General features: G+C 35.8%; 1 protein-coding gene across 1 annotated transcript in view; it reads left to right on the top strand.

Annotated features, from left to right (window-relative positions):
• Positions 1-20,801, top strand: part of LOC106667121 (protein bowel) — a 49,743-nt gene that overhangs the window by 7,255 nt on the left and 21,687 nt on the right. Inside the window, exon 2 of the mRNA XM_014394835.2 lies at positions 1,664-2,173. Within this exon, the coding sequence (XP_014250321.1) occupies positions 1,671-2,173 (503 nt within the window). The 5' untranslated portion in view covers positions 1,664-1,670. The remainder of the gene's footprint in view (positions 1-1,663; positions 2,174-20,801) is intronic.

Below are 20,801 nucleotides of genomic sequence, written 5' to 3'. Positions count from 1 at the left end.
AAGAAATTGACAAAATGCACGGGAAACTGCAACGTCTTTGTCCACCATTGGTAAACCGTAAGGGGCAGATTCTTCTTCACGATAACGTCAGGCCACTGGCCAAACCCTGCGGAAATTTGAGGACTTAGGATACGAAACCTTACCGCACCCTCCATATCACCTCTCGCCTACAGACTTCAACTTTTTGTCGGCATTTTGATCTCTTATTGAGGGACAGATTGCTAGAGGATACGCCTACCAAGACTGTATTGTGAATGGACATAGAAAATTTTATGTCAGCGGAATAAAAGCACTCATTACAAGTTGTCCAGGATGAATAGATTGTGATGGAAAATATCTCCAATAAACTTTCTTTATTTTGTAAAAATTAAAAATAATTTTGTCTGCCTTTTCAAAACATGCATTACTTTTGCACCAGCCCAATACATATTTTTAACGAGTACAGAAAATTTCAACGTTTATCAGGCTTTGGTCGATTTGTTAAACCAACTGGTTGAAATAACTGCTATAAATAACCAATAAAATAATTATAAACATGGCTGAAGGCATTAGGTCAATGTCAAAAATATGATTGTAAAGTAACCGAAGAAAATTCCCTCTAGTAAAATTTGAAGAAGTACTATCAATTTTTTAATACCAATCGATGAAAAAAATCATTAAAAGTATTGGCTAAAATTTTATTATTCACTTCATTCAAATTAATTTTATGACTACATGGAACTATTTGTTGTTTCATTCATATTCATTATTTTTAAAATAATTTTGTGAATTACCTATTCGTTCTTTACAGAACTTGGATTTAACCTACTAATGTTTGCTTATTTCGATACTTTTGTTGTATTTACTATCTAAAGAAGGATTTTTAAGTGTATTTCCTGTACATTTTATCCCTATTTTTAATAGAATTTGATCCTTTTGTCATCCAACTTTTCAGATTAACGGTTTTTTTCATAATAACCCAAAAAGACTGTGATGGATTTAACAATTTAGAAAATTTGTTCATTGCCGAATCGACTGAGTTATTTATCTCCAAAATACCATTCCAACTCACTCTCAAAAAATTTGAACGAAATTTTAAAATTATTCTTTTAAGTATTAAGCTCTTCATTTTCTTATTAAAAACATTGATTAATTACATCAGGGATAAAGTGCTTAAAATTTTTTTTGCGAGGGTTCGCAACAGCAGAGATTATATCAACCTTTGGGGTGCCGGTGTTTTTGAAAAATTGCTGGATTCGAACCGGGGACCTTTACCTTACAATGATGAGCGCCGTATCAACGCCTAAACAGTTGCGGCCACCGACGCCCCCAAAGTGCTTAAATTACAGGCTAAAAGAGAATGCGCTTTCCATGATTTGAAGACTAGTGTGGTCAGATTCGGTTAGGTTGCAGAGGAAGTGAGATTTTTCAATTATCAAGGGCTCCTAAACTGACAACAAATTGTTAAACATCAGATTCTTATTAAGTGATAAATTTCACATTGTTGTGTGAGGGGTATGACCTACTGAAAATAGCGAAAGGCCACTAGGGAGAATAGGCAGTATGATCAAAAACAATCAAGCTACATTACGTATCTTTATACTGAAATGCCATGTCGGAGGAATAATAATTTTGCTTTGAAGCTAAAATATGTATATAATTATTAGTTTTTTGTGTGTTTCAGGGCAAAAATGCCGAGCAGTGGAAGCGGCGGGGAAGAAGGAAACCGGGAGGACGGAGGAGGAGCGACTAGATCCTTGGGTCCGTACCTCATGCACAGGGACTCCGCCTTCGTTCCCGTTATGCCTTCCAGGAGCGTCCGGCTTTACGGAGCCCCGAGCGACGAGCTGGTCGCGATGATGGCCGACAAAAGAAAAGAACTGGCCCTGCACGCTCTGCTCCCTCCGCCACCGGCTTATCCACTGTTTCCGGGTGGCTCTGCTCCTCCGACTTTTCCTTTCCCACCGCCCTCCGCGTCGATGTTTCCACCGGCTCCGAATCCGGCCCGACTCCTCAGGGCCCCCGGGAGGGCTGCTCGGCCAAAGAAACAATTCATTTGCAAATTCTGCAACCGACAGTTTACCAAGTCTTATAATCTGCTCATCCACGAGAGGACCCATACTGACGAGCGACCCTACTCTTGTGATATCTGCGGTAAAGCTTTCAGACGGCAAGATCACCTTAGGGATCACAGGTCAGTACGAATTTTGGTCTCAACCTTCTACAGCGTACCATTATTACTTTTATTTAATCCAATACCTGTTTTTATTTATGAGTTTCTCCAACTCTAACGCCTTAAATATTGGGTTATCAGGAAAGTAATGGAGGTTTTGATGGTTTCTTTCAATTAACCATTTATACAACTATATAACTGTTTACGTTTGAACGAATGTCAGCACTTTTTAATCATTTTCCATTCAAACATGTTTGTTTACCTCAGTACCATTTCATTACCTACATCGTTAAGACGTCAACTCGTGATTTTCGCGTAATTTCGTTTTTTACGAGTTTAACCGCGGTCGGACTGGTGCCCAAACGACCAGAAACATTAATAAAGTCTGGAGCTATGGTAGTTTTCGTGAGAGCACCGTTCAGCGATGGTTTAAAAAATTAAAAGGGAGACATCAACCATGAAGACAAGGAAGGTCGTGGAAGGATTTCTTCCCTAGATGTTGTTGATCCCTAGAAGTTAGATGATGTTCTAGCAGCATTGGTCGAAGAAAATCCGAGAACAAATGTTCGAGACCTTGCAGAGAATCTTTCAGTTAGCATATCGACCTTCGTTTACTACTATAAGACAATTGGAAACCTCGAAAGTTTGGTTCCTCATGCATTAAACGACAACTAATAAAATCATCGTTATCATTTTGCGCAACACTTCTTTGCCGAATCAGAAACGAACTTCAGTACCATTTCATTACTTGAGAATAATTCAGTCTTTACTAAGATGTCGTAATTTTGGCCTAAGTTTTACGAGTTTAAACTAAGTCGGAGCTCAAACAGCCAGAAACAATAATGAAGTCTGAGGCCAAGGCAGTGTTAGCACCGTTCAGAGATGGTTTAAAACATTCGCCTTGAAGACAAAAAAGGTCGTGGAAGGATTTCTTTCCCCTGATGATGATATTCTGAGAGCTTTGGTCGAAGAAAATCCCAAAGCAAATGTTCGAGAACCTGCCGAGAATGTTTCAGTTAGCAAATCGACCGTCGCTTACAATCTTCAGGCAATTGGAAAGGTGAAAAAGCTCGAAAGTTGTACTCCTGATGCAATAAATGACTGCCAAAAAAATCATCTTTATGAAAATTGCGAAACACTTCTTTGCCGAAACAGAAATGAACCTTTTCTGGATAGAATTGTTACTTGTTAAATCCATTTCAGTTCGTGGTCCGATTGACCAATTAACACTTTTCTTTTAATTAATATTTATGAAAGGTATCAAATTAAAAATTTGTCGCCGAGAATCAAATAGATTACACGTCATTCGAAAAATGGCAAAAAGGAGGCAAAATTTAAGAGGTGAGGTTGAGATGGGAATTTAGTGTCCGAGCAGATCGAAGTCACGATAGCTCAAGTAGATAGAGTAGCGGCGTATCTAGCCGAAGGTCGTGGGTTCGAGTCCCGCTCGTGACACTGACTTTTTATCTCAACCAAAACCTTTCATAAATATTAATAAATTGGAAAATTGTTACTTGTCATGAAAAGTGGATTCTCAACGATATCGGCAGACATTCTGGACAGTGGTTCGACAAAGGAGAAGCATCACATTTTCCAAACTCCCAGTTCATCGAAAAAAGGTGATGACTTTAGTGGGCTGATTTACTACAGCTTCTTGACTCCTGGTGAAACAATGCCGAAATGTATTGCTCTCAAATTGAAGCAATGTCCCAGAAAATGGCATCGATGCCATCTTTGGTCAATTTGTAAAGGCCGTAAATGTTCTCACATCTGACAACACGAAAACCGTCGGATCTCGGTTATGATGTTCTGCCTCACCCTCCCTATTCTCCAGAACTCTCGTCTGCTGACTACCATTTTTTTAAGACATTCGGACAACATTTTACAATATAAAAAATTTATTGATCTAAAGTCGTTAGAAAATACGTTTACCTAATTTGTTAATAATAAAGATTCAACATTCTATTCACAGGGTATAGAGAAGTTGTTATCACTTTTGCGAAAAGTTTATTGATAGCGATGGGTGGTATTTTAATTAATAAAAAATTTTATAACCATAAACCGGCATTATTTTCCTGATAACCCAATACGTAGTACGTCTGACAAAATGGTATACAATCCGTAAATTTCCTTTCTTCTAGACTGCACAGTAGCATTGATTAAAAATCCTTCTTTGAGCTTCTATTGTATAATTGACTAAATATCAGATCAAGCTGAAATCTCTTCCAAAAATCTTTCAAGATTATGTGCTATTAGGACTTCTCCTATTTTCAACGTATAAATCCTTCGGGATTCTTTCTTCTCAATAATAGTATTAAATACTGCTAAGCGTTTGTGACCATCGCCATGTCTATAAAGTAAGAACATGTCGACCTCTCCATGAGAACGTTGACATCAGTGAACTCATGATCTATGCAATCTATCCTTGTACTAATGACGGCTTGGCAATGGAAGCATGTAATCAATCAATTGACATGTATACCGTTCTTTTCATCATTATATAATTTTTTTATGAAAATGTAAATAATTGTATTTTAAAAATTGTAAATAAGGAGATCCTTACTGCACATATTTACCAAATTTCTCAGTGTACGTAAATGTGGAGTTTCGCTGTTAATTAGATTTTTTCTCAAGCAAATTCGTCCTTAAAAGCCCTTCCATCAAAGGAGAAATCCTCAATTACGGCTATTAATACGTACGTGTAATTAATTCCATCTATTTAATCGGTAGAGTCGGAGGGACTTAAGACCCCCCCTAATTGGCCCAAATCGTACAATCCATCAACAGATTTCCGTCAAGGTTTTATTCCGTCGGACCAGTTTGGCATAATCCTAGGCGGGTTACAAATTAACTTAGCTCGCCTATTATCTTCCTCTCGCTCCGCACTGAGTTGGACCAGAGATAGCTTGTAATTATTTCACGGCCCCGGGCTGTGAGAAACAAATCATAACAGATCTCTCGGTCTTCGCCCTTTCCGATCTCTATCGCCCTGCGCTCCTCGGGCCAGTATTCTATTTTAATAATAAAGATCGAGTTTTAAGGTTGGAAACTTTGGAATATTGCATCTTCATTATTAAAACAAAAGGAAAATATCTAGTCTATACTCGAGTTACAAACTTTACCAGTAGATTCTTCATTCAAAATGGGACCAAAAAGTCCTAATTAACTATAATCCGAATCTCCTCAGTTTCGAAGTTATTCCTCTTTTTCTGATTTTTTAAGATATCACGACATTACTTCAAATAAACAATGATAAATACAAAACTAAAAAGTTTTGGCAAAATTCGTTGATACCATTGAAAAATACTTAAATTTCCAATGAGACAAATTGTTATTGCATCAAATTATTTTACAAATATTTAATTGAAAAGATATCTTAAAGAATATTTATTTTGTTAGTAAAGAACGAAAAGCCAATTATTTTTTATAAAAGTTTATAAATCATTAGGGGTTTTTTGTTACAAGATAGTGTAATAACAGGTTTATTGGATATTTATTTGTGTACTTTCTCAAGCTTTATTGTCTATAACTACAGATTTTAAAAGACATTTGCGTGATTTTTCTTCCAGTAAATAAAGCAGAACAACTAGAACTCCTACAAAATTTGCCGAGGCGATAATAATTCAAGTTTTAATTATAGAGTTGGTCGAGAAAGAGGCAGAACAATGGCCTCAGTTCTCGTAATACCATCGTCCCGGTTCAATTAATAGTTTACGGCTTTAATAGAAGATACAAATGGCCATTGGCCGTGGCGGGACGGTCCAAGGCTAACTGGTATCCCCGGCATCTAATTGCCCAACCGTCGACTGAGCCCATCTCGGCAAGTGTTAAGCCAAGGAAGGAAGGGGATTAGGATTTTTAATCCCCAAATTTATGCTTCCTTCTCAGCGGGGCAAATCCCCTTGTCCGGACGGCGAGAGGACATTTTGTTTATACTCCCCTGCCGTGTAAATAAATAAGGCATGGTTAAGCCGGTGGACCCGATTCCCGTCGTCGTAAATTTGATATTTTTGAAGGAAATAAAGTGGGATTAACGCTTCCGGGCTTTCCGTGACAGTGGGGTCCAATTCCTTTTATCGGAACGATCTCCAGGGAAACTTCCCTCTGTCGACTTGTCCTGTCACGAACAATATTCAATGAACGCGTCCAACAAGGAAAATCGGCGTGTCTGGAGCGATGGTCATGTTGCTGAACATCAATGTCGGTGCCGATTTTTTTTATGTTATCACACTAAGAACGACTATTATTGATAACACAATTAGTTTGTCATGCCGTTCTTTTATTTATTAATTACTTATCTTGTCACTTCAACATAAAAACGCCCCATAACGAAAATAAATTTTTATTTTTGGTTTGCCAGCTGTTTATGTGTTTCTGGTCATCCGGCGTCGTATTCTCGCTGTATGTTTAGGTCAGAACAGTTTTCTTTTTTGCAGGTAGAATACAAAGAAAACAAAAAAAAGGTTAGAATGATCAGAAGCAATCGAATAGTCATACATTCTTGAGAATATAAAGCAAGAGGACGTGCATTGATAATACAATATGTAATGACAATGGATCATGAATCACAGACACGTGCTAAGTTTTGTAAATACTGTTTATATACGTAATAGTATAAACTGATGACAAATTTAAGGCACCATTCAATTTATTTAGTTTAAAATTAAAATCATTATCTTTCCACATTACTTACAAGTAATTAGGAGCTATCGTAATAAAAATAAGCAGTAAATAATGCTTTGTATACTTCCTTTATTTACTTTTGTACTGATTAATCCAATTTGAACAAAAAGTAGCATTTCGCCCTTCCATCCTGCTACGCCTAAACATCGACTCTACATAGGAAGGGTTCTTCGGCGCTTCAGAAGAAACATGGCTTCACAGTAGAAGGCTAGGGGCCAGGGTTGAGCTAGGTCTACAGACGAGATAGACGATAGATTCATCCATCAGGCTCTACGAAACCGCAGCATTACGGGAAGTGGATAAGAAATCTGATAAGACAAGTCCGAAATGTTTCGATTTCCTCTAGGACTGTAAAAAGAAGGCTCATGAAAATGTCCTCAGGGCCTGGCATGGGACTGGTGGACCTCTTCTTATCACAACTGACAAAAAGTACAGGCTTCAATTCGCACGGGAACGCATGAATTGGACATTGGAATTGGAAACGAGTTGTCTTTACAGACCAAATGAGAGTTGGCCTTAAATCTTCAGATGGATGTAATTACATAGTAGATAGGTACGCTCATGCTGTATGGTTCCTTTCTAGTTCTAGACGAGTCCTATTTCACAGAGGCGTAATTTCGTATGTAGACGCTCGGGAGGAAGATACGTGTATACTGTATGGTTCCCCAGGTGGCATTCCACGGTTGGTCATTGCTGTTCTGGGGTGTCATTTCCATGGACGCCCATACCGAATTGTTGTGAAAACTACTCTAACTTCCCAGAGGTACTTACAAGACATAATCGAAGAACATGTAGTGCCCCCACATCGGTGAGAGATTTTTGCTAATGCCAGGCCCCATAGAGCACATATTGTGGATGACTTCCTGAATGAGTTTTGAATTGAGTGTTTGGTGTGACCTACTCTAAATCCAGATTTGAACCCGATCGAACGTATATGGGACCAACTTAAACGACGAGTAAAACGGCGAAACCCAGGTCATAACACCCTAGAAGAGTTGGAAACAGCTGTTCTTGATGAATGGGAAATAATTCCTCAGGCATTTTTTTAAGAATTAGGAAATAAACATTTACTTTTTAAAAGTTTTATTTTTACAACCAAAACTTTTTTTTATATGCAAAATATGAATATACCTAAACACATTAAAATTTAAGGGTGGTGCGTTAAATTTGCCCATCAGTGTATGTATTTCTTTTCAGCTACAGTTGTAAATGTAATTAGCTTATTGTAGTGTAAATGTCATACCATTAGGGATGTCGGTAAACATCTAATTGACATGCTCACTGTACATTCTTCGTCCTGCAACCTTTTTTTCGCCCTCGGTCTATTAGACAGTATCAACGGTCCTACTGTGTCGGCCCACTTAGCATAGCCGACGATAAGAACAAGGCGGCACTTTATTTCACGAGAACCTGATTTTTATCACGAGACAGTAATCAACGCGTTAAATAGAGGCCCCACTCAGAGACGGTCGATTTAAAGCGGTATGATTTTTTTTTCTCCTCATAAACATCGCCTCTCATAAAGCGGATCAAAAGGTCAACTGTGACCCTATCCGACTCGAAAAAGCAGATGCATTCAAAAGGCGTTAGCTTTAAATACCAGTAGAGTTTATCTTGCTATAATTGATATCACCCAACCATATTATAATTTTGTATTACAAAAATCAGGAATAAGAAATTTGGTAGAAAACAAAACAAAACATTTAAGTCTACGTCAACTTTCGAGGAATATATCCCCAACTTCAACAATTATTAATAATCAATTGGGTTATTGGTTACTTAATAATAAAATAATTAATATTAAAAGTTGTAGTTTGCAAGAAAATTAATTTATAAGTTGACAATGGAACGAGATCTAAATATCGGGATTGGCATATATTTGATTTATAGAGTTGGAAAATAGAAAAATGTAGTGTATAATTTTATAATAATACGATCCCCAAGTCTATAAATAATTTCGTTGTATATTTATACAAAAATGAAAACACAAAGTTCAATAATGTTGAATAAGTTCTGCAAATCTCTTGAAACCTCTTTAAAATGAAGTTTAAGTTGTTTTCAGTTTAGTTATGTTCAACAGTACTTTTTTAAGTTCTAGTTTTTCTGGATCTTTTGTATCAGAAGACCTTTCATATGAAGATGTTCTAGATGGATGGTTCAGAATCCGTGCTACATGCAAACAACCAAATGACACGAATTTTCAACGCTCTTAAAATAACTGCGACACACAAAACGGGCGAGAATAGGCGGACCAGGCTGACCGGAGTTGATCGGATGTTGAGGGTTCATTACGTCACAGACTGATTGATCGGTTTACTTGATCACGCAAAGTTAGCTCTCCTGGACCTTTCTTACTCTTAACGTGAGCAGACATCAACATTAAAATAATAAAAATTCCTTCAATGCTCTAATACTGTCCTAGTTTTCTTTGCTAAACTGATAATAATAATTTTTATTTTATATGACTAGTTTGTTCTAAACAGAATATTATAATATATAATAATAGAACAATATATGGGGGAGAACGGACTATTGCTGGTCTCAAAATAATGCCGGTCAAATTACTTGTACATTTTATAAATTGTTTACAATTGAAAAAAAAATAACTGATTTAACAATTGAAAGTGCTGCAAGACAAGGAAAAACCGGACGCTCCGATTTTGCTGGTTATTTCAAACTATATGTCATCTGTGTGGTGTTTAGTGACCGTTAGTTAATGATTAATTGGAGATCGTGTGATAGGGACTGGTGTGACGTAGGCTTTAGAAAAACATTTTTTTAATCGTGCTAGCGTTTCGAGCTTTATTGAGATCATCTTCAGGGCTCAAAGTGTTTGTTTTCCGTGTAGATGTGTCATTCTTGTGTGTCGTGTTGAGAGTGCCCGGACAAATGGTTCCTAAAACCTACGTCCGACCAGACCGCATCTCACGATCTCCAAATAACTGTATGTTATCGTTATATTTATACCTATTTTTATCGTCATATTTATTACAACATATTTATTTTAATGTAAACAAATTAAGTGAGATCAGAAATCCATGAGTTTTAATTTTAAAAAATATTTGACTATGGTTGTTTGAAAGGCAATTTACCAAAACCTTTGTCGTTAAGTATACACTACTAAATATAATACAAAATCACAATATTGACAACTTATTATTCCAGTCATGGTACATGGGGCAATGTCTAGAATTTATGTGATCGGCAATACTCCGTTTTCCTTCATATACACATATAAAGTCCAATAATTGCCCTGAACCAAAAAAGAATCATATGTTAAAGCGGGGCTTCCAAACTGTGGTCCGCGAACATCGAGAAAAATTATTACAAAAATAAACGGAGAAAAACTAGTAACAATGAATACTGAAACGAATGTTTTTATTTTGCAACAGCAGAAATTATGTTCTCACCAGACATATTTTAAATATGAAATAAACGCCAGCCTCTTTTAAGAAAATTTGCATGAGTCTGTTCAAATTATTAATTATATCAAGTCGAGGCCGTTGAAGTCAAGATTGTTCACAAAACAAAAAAGCCTTCATCATTCCCAGCTTGCACTTTCGCGATTACATAAATTAAGTTTTGAAGTCTTATCAACTGTCCACAATACCAAATTGGCCAACGTTCTCAATGATGAAAAATGACAATGTGTACTGTCGTATTTATAAGATATTTTCATTAAAATGAATGAGAAGATCCTTCTTTTGCAAGGGAAGTTTATCACAACTTTCGATGCTAACCATTTGTCGTCAGCTCTCGCCTTCAAAAGAAAAATCAAATTGTAGGTTGAATCTGAAGAAAAGGACGATGCGGTGTTTTCCAGTGTTAAATAATTTTTTAAAAGAAAACAAACTTTAGCTTGCGAATGTGGCACGTTGATTGATGAAATATTTAAACACCTTCGAAGTTGGGAGATGCCTTTTGAGCACTACTTCCCAACATCTGGAGATACAACGCTACAAGACCATGAATGGTCAAGCCTTGTTCAATTTCGACAAAGCCAACCTATCTTCAAGTGAATACGAATGTTTGACAGACGTTAATTCAAACTCCACTGGAAATCTACTTTCGATTCCGATAGTTACCCCCATTTTTAACTCCGTCCGGAAACCAAAAAATTTCAACCTCTCGTTGAAAAAGGAAAACTTCTTCTATTGCTACAACTTAACTATGCGAATCCGGATTTTCTATCTATACAGCCATCAACACTAAATACCGAAGCTGTCTAAATGCTGAACCCGACTTCCGTCTCCAGCTGTCAAAAATTAAACTAACATTGTAATGAAGGTATGTGGTATCTTTTATTCGGACACTGCCAAATGGGACAATAATAAAAAATAATATTCAGCAGATCCTTGCTGCGCAGTAGAAATAATACAAATAAAACCAAATCCGAATTACAAAAAAAATTATATTCCTTTCTAAAAAATTCAATTTTTCGAAATAAAATATAAAAAAATCCCAATAAAAATAATCATACAAAAAAGAATTAAAATATTTTCTTTTGCCAACCTGTTAACGTTAGATTATACGACGTAGACGCTGCGACTGTCTTCAAGCTACTACTCGTTATGGCGAAAGCAGCGCTAGTTTTTCCAACTATTTGTTTGGCAAATGAACTATTTACATTTTTATATAATAAAAATCGAAATAATAAAATTTTCTTGACTCAACAATTGAAACAAATACAAAATACGAATTTTTCTAAGTAAATTATTGTTTATTTGAAAATAAAATAACATTTGCTTCATTAATAGTAATGATAATTTAACTTCAAAATTACAACATAAAAAAAGATAAACAAAAAGTCAATTAAATAAAAATTGTCGTGATTTTCATGGCAACATTCCATGTCCAAATTGTGTAGGCTAAAACAACCTTACTCTTCCCAAAAATTCATTAATCATTAATGTTCAAATTAATACTTTTGAAATAGGCTCGAGTTTTTCTGTCTGAATTCCTGTTGATTCCGTTCTGCCCAATTTGATTTTTGTGTTCCAGATTTTGTAATTAAATCCATTGCAGTTCGTGATCCGATTGACCAATTAACATTTTTCAATTTATTAATATTTAAGGAAGGTATTGGTTGAGAAAAAAAGTCAGTGTCACGAGCGGGATTCGAACCCACGACCTTCGGCTAAATACGCCGCTGCTCTGCCACCTGAGCTATCGTGACTTCGAAAATTCGAGAGGTGAGGTTGAGGTGGGAAGTTAGTGTCCGATTGGATCGAAGAATAGCGGCGTATTTAGCCGAAGGTCGTGGGTTCGAAAACCGCTCGTGACACTGACTTTTTTATCTCAACCAATACCTTCCATAAATATTAATTATTTGTAATTAAATTTTAGTATGTCAATCTAATTTTTGTTTTCATAGTGATATCCCTCTCCATCATCTAATTAGGAATGGACTGGCTAATGCTAATTTATAAAACTTTAATTTACTACATACACTATAAGTATCTAATTTTCAATACTTGACTGCAAGGGGTCCGCTGCATTTAGTTCTGTGAAAAGGGTCCGCTGGCTAAAAAGTTTGGGAAGCCCTGCGTTAAAAGGCAATCTGCATTGTGTCATTTTCTGATTGACCTTGTTACGTGACGACAAAATTGCATATAATACGGTGTTAATTGTCCGACAAATTGATTTTTCTATTCTTTCCTTTACAGTTCACAAACGTACAAAAAGATACATCTGTCGAGATATTCCACCACTGTAAAGGTGGCGAAATGCAAAACTGATAAGGTTAATGGGCCGTGATGATCGACAACGTCCAGTCTTAGGTCCTCACCAAGAAATCTCACGCTTTTACATATGAAATGGTTCTTAATAATAATAAATGTGTTTTATTATTATTCAGAATCGTGAGATGCGGTCTGGTGTAATGTATGTTTCAGAAAAACATTTTCTTTATCGTGTTAACGTTTCGGTCTTTATTGAGATCATCTTCAGGGCCTGGGATTTACAGACATTGTTTACCTTTAACAAACATACAACATGTAGGATGTGGAAAAATGTGTTTTATTATTTAACAAAATAAAAAAGAAATTAATAATTATTTTTTAAACATTTATGAACATCAACATAAGGTGTGTCTTCCAAGCTGACTGCAAGAGCATTATGTAATAAGCATTTAACCGCAATGTTACATAACAAATAACTACTAACTAATTAAACTAATGACAAAAGAGCAAAAAACTTGAAATATTGAAAACCATATTTACATTAAAGTAAAAGAGAATACCTATGTACAAAATGTCTATTAATTGTTTCAAACATTCAAATTTTAGCATATAAAAAATACATAATGGCTTCGAAGTTAAATGAGTGAAAAAGTACTTTTCGATTTATTCAGTATTCTACATAGTATTTATATAGACTTACCCAATCCTCACCGCTGAGAATTCAGTTCTTTCTCGAGTAAGTATATTACATCTCTTAAGGGGAAATATAATTACTGCCCTTGATGATCGTTTCGCAAGGAGGCATTAATTGTCGGATGGCGTGCGAAAAAACTAGCAATTAATTAGGTCGTATGCGACCGGAAAAGGTTCATTTCCGAATAATGAACCGAAGAGCATCGAGCCGTGAGCATTCATCAAAACAGTTCACGTACCGGTGCAGCCCGTGGAACACGGTGTTTAGTTACACTTTGAAAACGATTCCATTAGACTTTATTAAATGAAGTAATACTAGAACGATTTCAAGATAATAACACTCATTACCGCTGAAATCAAGGAGTTATTATTTCTTAAAGGGCTTGGAAAAATTACTTCTCTGGAAAATGTTACTTAAAACTGAGCTAGAAACAGGATCTAAATTCTGTATGAAACAAATCCAACTGTGCAACTTGCTTTCTTGAGCTATCCTAGATAACCGTTACCTTGACTTATGAACGGTTCAAACGTCAAGATTTTAGAATGTATAAACAGTTTATCCCGTCTTCTGCAGTAACCTTTAAAAGAACATAATTATAAAATGGGGGAGATAACCGAAAACAAATCACTTACTTGACTATACTGATTGAATTTGTATGGTAAAAACTGAACAGATATACTTATTTATATACATTACTATTTAAGTTTTGCAAAAAGACAATCACAGGAAAATAAGTCTCTCCTCAGTTGTTACCACATTTATATTGAAAATATAATTTTCATTAATTAAAACTTTTATAACAATTTGGTGAATTTAAATATCTAAAAACTTAAAACATGTTGTTATAAGTAAATAGATGAAATACTAATTTAAAAAATAATATATTTACAAAACAGATTATGCTTCGCTTAAAGTTTTAATGCCATCTTTTTAATTATTTTTATCAGCTTATGCTTAATTACATAATCACTCAATTAATTATACACTTTTTTTAAAATGAAAAATTTGTGTCACAGGCGGGATTCGAACCCAAGACTTTCGGCTAAGTCGCCGCTGCTCTACCACTTGAGCTACTGTGAATTCGGTCGCCCATCTTTAATGTGGAATCACACCTGTGAATCGTATACAGTCCCACTAATACAATAGAAATGATAAATGGTGGAGTGAGTGTGGTTTTCAATCCTTTTTTAAAAAGATAGTTCCTACTCACAGTAAGTTGTTTTGCAACGATCCGGATTTCGAGCCTTTTAGCTCATCATCAGGTTGAAGGACTTCTACAACCACGTCTCTCAACATGAATTGCCAAAGTGAACCCGCTGATACCTCCGCCAACGCGACGTTCCAATTATCAGCTGATTTTTTTAATGGCGCTCAATTTGAACGTGCGAAACACGGAAATTATAACACAAATAAATATTATACTAGTTAATACTTAATATTATTAAATTACTATAAAAATAATAACAATTAAAATAAATTAGTTTAATTATTTGGATGTTTGATATTATTTATGTACATATTTAAAATGGGAGGTAGATCAAAATCTGTTATATTATTAATGCATTTATCACCATGTTCAATTTTACATTTTTTAATTTCAAATTTCTCAAACCAATCTAGTTCTTTCCCTTTGTTGAAACATAATTTCAATTCAAATCTAAATACAAGAATGTTACATAGTGTTACATAAATAATATCAAACATCCAAATAATTTATTTTAATTGTTATTATTTTTATAGTAATTTAATAATATTAAGTATTTACTAGTATAATATTTATTTGTGTTATAATTTCTGCGTTTCGCACGTTCAAATTGAGCGCCATGGCGGAGGTATCAGCGGGTTCACTTTGGCAATTCATGTTGAGAGACGTGGTTGTAGAAGTCCTTCAACCTGATGATGAGCTAAAAGGCTCGAAATCCGGATCGTTGCAAAACAACTTACTGTGAGTAGGAACTATCTTTTTAAAAAAGGACAGTCCCACTAATGTTGTACAATCGTCAATAAAAAGTGTTTCTATATGAAGCCGCGATTTGCTTACAATTGGAATAAAACGGGGAGTCGAAATGGGAAGTTTGTGGCAGGGGTGATCGAAGTCACGGTTGCTCAAGTGATAAAGCGGCGGCGTATTTAACCGAAAGTCGTGGGTTCGAATCCCGCCTGTGACACAAATGTTTCATTTCGAAAAAAATGTCTATAATTACTTGAGTTGTCTTAATACCCTTTCATGGTAAGCACAATATAAAAATCATCTACCAAAATAATCATTAAGAACAACCTTTGTATAAAAAAACACATAATACATATATTATTTTCAATATAAGGGGGCACAATTTTTCACATACGTTAGGAAAAACAAAATACCATCTGCTTAAATGAACTATCAAGTCGCTTCTGCTTTGTCGTACCCATAGTGTTAGTGCACGTCGAATCGTCCATTTTGTAGAAAGAGACTCAGATTGAGAAATGACCCATTGGGGCCGAAGCGATCAAAATAAAAGACTATGCAATGGAACATTCGTGTTTTCATTTTTCCACCAACCATCTAAATAAAATTTCTCAGTTTTACTGGCATGAAATTATCACCAAATTGTAAAGCACGCTGAATTGGTTTGTATTGATGTTAGACTCGCTAAATCCTCTGGTAGTGACTTCCTATATGAACTAATTCCACATGCTCATCAGATTCAAAGCTGTTAATCACCCTCATAATAAACTATGGTGGAGATCTGCCCAGCCGGGAGATGTTTAACCTTAAGCTGCGAAAACCGCCGTAATAGTGTGAGATTTCTTCTTGCGGTAGGGACGATGAGCCTGTAATTTGGTCGTTACCGATCATTTTGTTCTGCCTATCACATAAATCACACAGACACTGAAGAGAAATGCGCCTGACAGACCGACCCGGCGAGGATCAGCAATCCAAGATGATCGGTAACAAACCGTAATTTACCCACGCAACTTTCTCCTGAGTGGAGGTATTTTGGAATATTTTCCAGTGCTTGCAAGAAATTCATTTTAATTAGGAAATAGCACCAGTGTCTATTTAAGCAGGTAGTGCATTTTTTTTACTTTGGCGCATCGAAAAAATACACCACCCAATGTGTACAATTGAAACTATCCAGTAGATGATCCCTACCTTTCAAATATCTCAATAAATAATAAATAATAAATCATAAAGCACGGAAACAAGCATTATTGATTAAATTTAATGTTTTACTTGCTGTTGATTGTATAGAATGCAATAAATCTGTTTAATTTTTTTTTTTTATTTATCCATCGAATTAGCCCAAACTCAGACATAACTTCAGGATAGGACAGTCAACATAATTCATATTTGTGGTGAATAGTGACCGTTAGTCGATGATTATTCGGAAATTGTGAGATGAGATCTGGTGTGACGTAGGTTTCAGAAGTTAAAGAAAATTTTAAATTACAATTATAACAAAATAAAGTTAAATAATATAAATAACACAATATAGTACAAAATAAGAAATATGAAATTACAGATCAACGTTTAAAATTTAAATTAAAAGTAAATAAGTTAAAACAATAACACGTTTTCCTTTTCAAAGCTCACGGAATATCGCCAAATGGGTCATAAATTTTAAACTTATTTAATAGGCCGGCTATTCTGACGACACATTTTGTCGACGACAAATTGGTCCTGCAAGTTGGAACATAAAACGCCTCATAAAATCGTAGATTACGGTTAGGGAGTTTAAAACAAAACCGAGAAAGAACTTCTGGGGCATCCATCCACCAAGCCTGTTAAAAAGCTTCTTTGTAAAGTCAGAAATCGGCGTGAATCCAATGAAACTAAATTCTAAACTTTAAGGGCTAATTTACGTTAGATTATTAATACTGTGGACGATGAAGGTACATCCAGTACTCCACGGGCTAATCAATAATTTTCATGCATTTGGAGCTGATTGACCTAGCAGTCGATAGCCCCTGACGGAGCCTAAGCCAGTTGGTAGGAAAGCAAGGACACCTGGGCATCTGTCTTAAGAGGGATACTAGCGACTCGGCCATATAACGCGGTAGGTGAACTCCCTGCGTATACTAGGGTCAGTATATCGGGGAATGACCCCCTGAAAGTCCAATAAGTTTATGGGCTGTATAGTATGATGAGAAACTAAGAGATTTAACAGAAAGATATTTACAAGCTCTAATTTGTATTCGTTTTATGTCAGCAGTATGAGTCTGGGAATCACACCAAGCTAGCCTACTCCAGAAGAATTGGCATCGAGTTTTAATAATTTGTAAAGCTTTGTTTGCGTATTTCTTGTCGAAGATTAATCGTGTAGGTCGAAATTATATGATTCGAAGCAGAACGGTTATGATCCGCGTACGACGTGTTACTTGAAAGTGTATCGACACAATTCTGATTCGTGAAGCACTTTTCGGTCAGGACTTTACGGACGTTTTAATAAACATCCAAGACGTTTTATCATCCACTAGTTCTGTTCGAAAGTGCGAATCTCTATTGAGGTAAAGTACCCGAAGTTGGATACCTGTTGAGTCAGAGGTAATGGGATGGAATTTTGACCTTGATTTTAATTGAGAATTCCAGAGTCAAAAAGCGGCCTGGCACTTATGGCGCTACTCCCGTACAACACGTTCTGGCACGGATCACGAATTCAATTACACTTCAATTACATCGCCCGGAGGACATTCCGATGGCGGAAAAGTTCGGTCGACTTCTTGGCCGTGGTAACTTATCAAATCCGAAATCTGTGTAAACCCTAACACGATCGGTGGCCATGTATATATTTTTAGCGGACAAAATCTAACAGTATCCACTGAAATTTTAGAGCTATAAACTATAAAACGTCCTGGAACTACATGCACATTCTTCTTACCCGTACTTTTTGTACCTTGATAAAACATACATTTAGTTAACACCTTTAACAAAGAAAACAACGCCAGAGAGAGACAAATACACGCAAAAACAACACGGATAAAATTGAAATAAACCATAAAAAATGAAAATCTGTATTACTTAAAACAGATATCAACGTGATCCTGTTCATTATAAGTGACCATATAAATAACGTTGCATTGACAGAAAAAGAAAGAAGGACATTTAGGGAAATTGGACGAAAATCGAATGGTTGGCTTATCGTGGATGTAAGCTCACGAAGGACATTGATATACAAGTATCTTCTCCACTTTAAAAGATATTTCTTACTCATAGTTTGTTGTTTTCAACGTTCTTGATTTCGAGCATTAAAGGCTCATCATCAGGTTGATAGAGTTACAAACACGTCTCTCGACATGAATTCTAAGGGATTCTTGCTCACGCCGTGTTTGTTAATTTAACTTGATGATGTGATGAGCGTTCAATGCTTGAAATCCGAATCGTTGAAAACAACAAACTGTGGTTAAGAACTATCTTTTAAAGAGGTGAACAGACATACTCACTCCACCTTTATTTATGTTGATATACAAGTATGTCCACTACGGTGCTCATCTCGTATTTCGTTACACAATTTTGCATGAAGAAGTATAACTGAAAGGGGCACTGTCCCGTCAAAACTGAAATGTCACATTCAAAACCACTACTTCTCTGGGTGCAGGAAGCTCATATTTAACATGGCTTAAACTGCTGAATTCATCAGTAGAAATATCGACCACTTTTTCACTCACGAACACTGTGGAAAAAGGTATAGTCATGAAAAAAGCAAATTTAGTTGTTAGTGCCAAGCTTTCGACCTATTCTAAGGTCACCATCAGTGTAAAACAATCTTAAACATGTCTACAGATTGACATATTTAAATATTTTGTTTGATTGTTTGCCCTAATGATAAAGCTTGTAACAACTTAATTTGTTTTCTTCTTCAAGACCATACCTTGATCCAGAGTGTTCGTAAACTGCTGAATGATCCGACCCATCCATGTGGTTAACAAATTGGGCACTGTAAAGCTGATGGTTGTAGTTGGAAAAAGTATAGATTAAGGCCTATTCGGTTCAGATGGTTAGGATCATTGAAACAATTTTGAAACAATACAAAAACAAGTCATTTGATCAGAAAAAACAATAAAACTGTATGAATGAATAACAGTATTTATTTACATAGAATACAAACAAACTCAAAATATTTTACAAAATACTTTACAGCATCGACAACAGTTCGTCAGCCGGAGTTGATGTGAGAAAACATAGAATAATAATATAAAAAATAAAAAAAGAATACATCAAATAATTAAATTAATCTATGAAAATACTATAAAATAATGAAATTAAATTAAGCAAAAAAATAAATGAATAAATAAAAAAAGGCAATACTAGAGAAGAAAACGAAAGAAAATCGAAGAGATAGTATAATAAAAGCTAACAAAATAAAGCGATAAAATAGAGAAGAGAAATACTAGTAATTAAAATAAGAAAATGAAAACATGATTATAAAACATTAATAATTAAAGTGTTAGACCAGCTCGAAACTGTAAGTCCAAGCATAGCGAGCAAATCTGATGAGAGGACGACACTGACGCCTATGCTATGAGTTGCTATGAGTGCAGGTCCGGTCAACCTCGTCAGGCCGACGTATAAGTCGCGAATCTCTGCCAGAATGGAACGTTCAGCGACAAAATGACATGTATATTCCACGGCTCTGGAATTACATCAAAGGCACAATTCATCTGCTTTTTCCCTCCATGGAGTGCAATTTAAGAATAGCAACTCCCACCTCGATTCAAATAGCCAGCGGAGCTCTTTAAGCGATAGACCACACGACCGGTCAGCAATCAAGCTGCATATGCCAGCACATTGATCAAGTTCCGGAGATAATGTAAAACGGGACGGGACTATAGATTATTTTTGAAGCTTCTCACGGTGAGAAGATTTCATTTTACTCAATAAAGAGGACAACTGGCCACTCCATAATGACATCCACAGTCAATTCACAATCATATCTCTGAGCCAGATCGATCCAATTCCTAAACCAGAAAGTTTTGGCTTTTATTATTTCTAAGGCAGAGATTCTTGGCAATCTATGAGGATGTAAATTCAACACTTTTAGGCAGTAATCAAAGTCTGACTTCAAGATGAACTCCTCAAGTAGATCGACCTCCGTTTCGAGATGAACCATATGGTTTGGAGTTACTGATGGAATATGAAATAATTTTTTAATAAAAAAACGTTGAACTTTCTCAAAACTTGAGCTAGCTGAGAACCCCATGCATGAGCTCCATAACACACTATGGAAAGACAAACAGACTTAAAGAGACCAAACTGAAATGGAAGAGGCACTAGTTCCTGGGAAAGGAAACCAGACCAAACTCTATTAATAGCACGTTTAGCTACGGAGACCCTTTCAAGTTCATTGTCAATCGTGATCATTGATAATCTCGGAGTTAAGGACACACCCAAATACTTATACTGAGATACTGTGTCTGTCGGTTTTCCATTAAAAATCCTTTTTTGATTGTATGCAAGCCGACCGCCCAGCAATAAAACTATATTTATATATTCTATTTTTCAACTACAAATGTACCTATCGACTATAGGGTAAAGCAAAAGAAAAAAAAAGTGTCGATTGTTTTATCAGTAACACTGAGTTTCTCGGATGTTCAGCATTGTAACGCGACT

The sequence above is a fragment of the Cimex lectularius genome, unplaced genomic scaffold (genome assembly GCF_000648675.2).
Source record: "Cimex lectularius strain Harlan isolate CLEC.00 unplaced genomic scaffold, Clec_2.1 scaffold97, whole genome shotgun sequence".
Taxonomy (NCBI): Eukaryota; Metazoa; Arthropoda; class Insecta; order Hemiptera; family Cimicidae; genus Cimex; species Cimex lectularius.
The sequence above is the reverse complement of the archived record's forward strand: the minus strand, read 5'-3'. Positions and strand labels throughout refer to the sequence as shown.